The 4081-nt window shown below is 43.2% G+C and overlaps 1 protein-coding gene across 1 annotated transcript in view; it reads right to left on the reverse strand.

Annotated features, from left to right (window-relative positions):
- Positions 1-1305: 1305 nt before the first annotated feature.
- The window catches only part of CCR8 (chemokine (C-C motif) receptor 8), a 4698-nt gene continuing 1922 nt past the window's right edge, over positions 1306-4081 (reverse strand). The window contains exon 2 of the mRNA XM_005860417.2: positions 1306-2572. Coding sequence (XP_005860479.1) covers positions 1478-2542 — 1065 coding nt within the window. The 5' untranslated portion in view covers positions 2543-2572 and the 3' untranslated portion in view covers positions 1306-1477. The remainder of the gene's footprint in view (positions 2573-4081) is intronic.

Genomic DNA, 4081 nt, shown 5'->3' on the forward strand with positions numbered 1-4081 from the left:
GCGCGCGTGGCTCCGGGCTGGCGTACGAGCCTGCGCCCGGGAACCACGGGCAGCTTTTCACTCGCTTGGCAGACACCGCGGCTCTGCCCTCCGGCACATCCTGCCCAGACTTCAGGGCTGGAGAGGATTAGGCTCAATGTATCAGGGGTGGAGAAGGCTGGAGGAACTAGAAAGAGCCCGGGGATTTAACTTCCGGGGTCGGAGGCTGGTCTGGAGCAGGTGAGGGCGCGCTCTCTACTGCCACCTGGTGAAGATATCGGAACTGCAGGACCCGCCGTTTCTCTGCCCCCCCCCGGAGCATGGTTGATACTTCTGGAGGAATTTTGTTTTGGGGGCTGTTCCAGGCTCTGGGGATAGAGCAGTGAATAAAACAGATGAAGTTGATGCCCTCATGGGGCTTACTTCCTAGTAAGTAATAACAGGTAACATTCACTGTTGTACCTGTTGCTGTTATAAGTGTTTCTTTTTTTGTGTGTGTGTTTTTTTTAATTTATTTTTTTGATTTTTTACAGAAAGGAAGGGAGAGGGATAGAGAGTTAGAAACATCGATCAGCTGCCTCCTGCACACCCTCTACTGGGGATGTGTCCGCAACCAAGGTACATGCCCTTGACTGGAATTAAACCTGGGACCTTTCAGTCCGCAGGCTGACGCTCTATCCACTGAACCAAACCGGTCAGGGCAGTGTTTCTCTGTTTTATCTCTTCTGATACTTTCATACTTGGGTTATCGCATATATAGTTCAAATTCAGATTTTACCAACTGTACCCAAACGGTCCTTCACAGCACTTCCCCCCGGATTTAGACTCCAATTTAGGATTATATACTTGTTAGCGGTCATGTCTCTTTAGTCTCCTTCAATCTGGAATAGTTCTTCAGTCTTCCCTTGACATATTCTTAACATATGACACATATAACCAAACGCATACAGAACTAAGCTCCAGTTCTTCTACTTCAGGCGACTCTTGTCACTGTCAGCTACTGAATGGCAGGTAGGTGGCATCAGAACACAGCTTCGTAACCCTGTATGATCCTCTCACATAAATCAAAGGTATGTATTTTACATGTAAGGAAACTAACTGAAGCATTTAAAGTAAGTTGCCTAAAATTCCACAGCTAAAAAAAAAGTAACAAAATAAAATTCACCCTGATTAATTTTACCCTCCTTTGGATCCCTGCTATACAAGCCCAGTCATTTTACCCCAGAAACTTCAGTCACTCAAAACAAAATACTTTTATTTTGTATGCAAAAAACATTGAAATCAGAATTATAACAGCACTTGAAAGTGTTTTTGAGAAAGGGTTTCCTATATAAAACTTCAATACATTCCTACTAATACAAGTTTAATGTGAAATATATCTTGTGTCTATAACCAAATTTCTAAGACTAAAAAGATACTCAGACCCCAGTATAAACCATTTTTGTCCTTTGGAAGAGGAGTGGCTGGGAAAGCAGAGACCCACTTTGAGGCACCGTCCTCACAAAATGTAGTCTATGCTGGAGGAACGGGTGGAGTGCTGGTAGGAGGAGGATGGTTTCTCCCCCATATCCTTGATGATTGGCCTCCCCAAGAAGAGGAAGATGTGGTTGCAACTTTTCTGAAATATTTCTGAGAGGTGTTTCTTGAACTTCTCACCCACGAAAGCATAAATAACAGGGTTCACGCAGCAGTGGGTGAAGGAAATGATTTCTGTGACATGGGTGGCATAAATCAGCTGCTGGCTCATGGCACATCCATCCAAAACCTGCAGGTGATGCAGGGAAGTGAGGAAGAGGACCACATTGAATGGGACCCAGAAGACTAAAGATGCAATCACCACGATGAGTACCAACTGGATGGCCTTGGTCTTGTTCTGGTTCTGGCAACTCTTGAGCTGGTGCAGGATGCTAATGTAGCAAAACATTAGGATGGTGAATGGGATCAGCAGGCCTAAGATATTTATTTCAAAGTGGGTGAAGAGCTTCCACTTTAAAGTCTGGTGATTGTAAGACGAATAACACTGGAGGATGCCATCTTCAGAGGCCACTTGGTAAAATACTAGCAGTGGGCTGGTGGCCATGACGGCGATCAGCCAGACTCCCAGGCTCAGGGCTGTGCCCATTCTGGCTGTCCTCACGTTCATGGCATACACAGCATGGACAATTGCCAAGTACCTGTCCACGCTCATGAGGGTGATAAAGAACATGCTGCTGAAGAAGCCAATGTAATAAAAGCCAGAGACTACCTTGCACATAACAGTCCCAAACACCCACTGGTCGAGCTGATAGTGAGTCTGAAAGGGGAAGGAGAAGACAAAAAGCAGGTCAGACAGGGCCAGGTTCAAGAGATAGATGTCTGTGATGCTCTTCAGCTTCTTGCAGATGACAAGGACCAGGATGACCACGCTGTTTCCCAGAAGACCGAACACAAACAGGAGGCAGTACAAGATGGCAAGAAGCAACTTGCTTTCTCTCTGGATAACTTCCCCATCACAGGGGCTTGAGAAGATATCAGGGTAGTAGTAGTCACTTGTTGTCATGTTGGGCTCGAGTGTATAATCCATCAAGGCAGGAGGACCTGGTCACAGAGGTACCTAAGAGATAGTCAACTTTAAAAATATTTTAATTCAAAAGTACAGACTGAATGCGCCCCCCCCCAACTCCCAACTCATATATTGAAGTCTTAAAGCCCTGTTTCAGACTAAACGTTCTCGCTCCTCTCTCAAGAATTCAAAATGAATCATAGCTCAGTTTCACACAGACCTGATTTAGATGATATCTAGATGAAGCTTTTGATGCTGGAATGGGTTAAGATTGTGGAGGATGTTGAAATGGAGTGGATGTATTTTGCATGTGAGAAGGACATGAATTTTGTGAGACTAGAGGGCAGAATGTTATGGACTGATGTGTGTCCACCCCGAAAGTCAGATTTTGAAGCCCTAATCCCCAATGTGATGTTATTCGGAGATAAGGCTTTAGAAAGGTAATGAAGGTTAAAAGAGGTCCTACGAGTGGTGCCCTGATCTGATTAAACTGATGTCCTCATAAGAAAAGGATGAGATACCAAAGACCCCCCTCTCTCTGCAAATTTTTTGTAGCAATTTTTTGGTGTGATATAGCTCCTTGGGCAAGGGAAACAAAAGAAAAAAAACCCCACGAACAAATGGGACTATATCAAACTAAAAAGTTTTTGCACAGCAAAGGAAATGATCAACAACATGAAAAAACAACCCACTGAATGGGATAACATATTTGCCAATGATGCATTGATAAGGGGTTAATATCAAAAATTTATAAAAAAAACAACTCAACACCAAAAAAAAAAAACAATCCAATTAAAAAATGGGCAAAGGACCTGAGCAGACCCTTCTCCAAAGAGGACGTACAGATGGCCAATAGACATATGAAAAGATGCTCAATGTCACTAATCATCAGAGAAATGCAAATTAAAACTACAATGAGATATTGCCTCACACCTGTCAGAATGGCTATGATTAAAGAATCCACAAATGCTGGCCAGGATGTGGAGAAAAGGGAACCCTCATACATTGTTGGTGGGAATGCAGGCTGATACAGCCACTGTAGAAAACAGTGTGGAGGTTCTTTAAAAAATTAAAAATGAAACTGCCTTGACCCAGTGATTCACCTTCTGGGAATATATCCAAAGAAAGCTGACACACTAATTGGAAGAATATGTGACCCCTCTTATGTTCACTGCAGTGCTAGTTACAACAGCCAAGTTTTGGAAGCAGCCCAAGTGCCCATCAGTAGATTAAAAAGCTGTGGTACATTTAAACAATGGAATACTACTCAGCTGTAAAAAAGGAAATTTTACCTTTTGCAACAGCCTGGATGAACCTAGATGGTATTATGCTATGTGAAATAAGCCAGTCAGAGGAAGACAAATACCATATCATTTCACTTATATGTCAAATCTAATGAACAAAATGAATAAACAAAATAGAAACAGACTCATAGATATGGAGAACAGACTGACAGCTGTCAGAGGGGAGAGGGCTGGAGGGGTGAGTGAAATAGGTAAAGGAATTAAGAAAAAAAAAGGCTCATAGACACAGACCACAGTATGGTGATTACTAGGGGAA

The sequence above is a fragment of the Myotis brandtii genome, unplaced genomic scaffold, assembly GCF_000412655.1.
Source record: "Myotis brandtii unplaced genomic scaffold, ASM41265v1 scaffold134, whole genome shotgun sequence".
Taxonomy (NCBI): domain Eukaryota; kingdom Metazoa; phylum Chordata; class Mammalia; order Chiroptera; family Vespertilionidae; genus Myotis; species Myotis brandtii.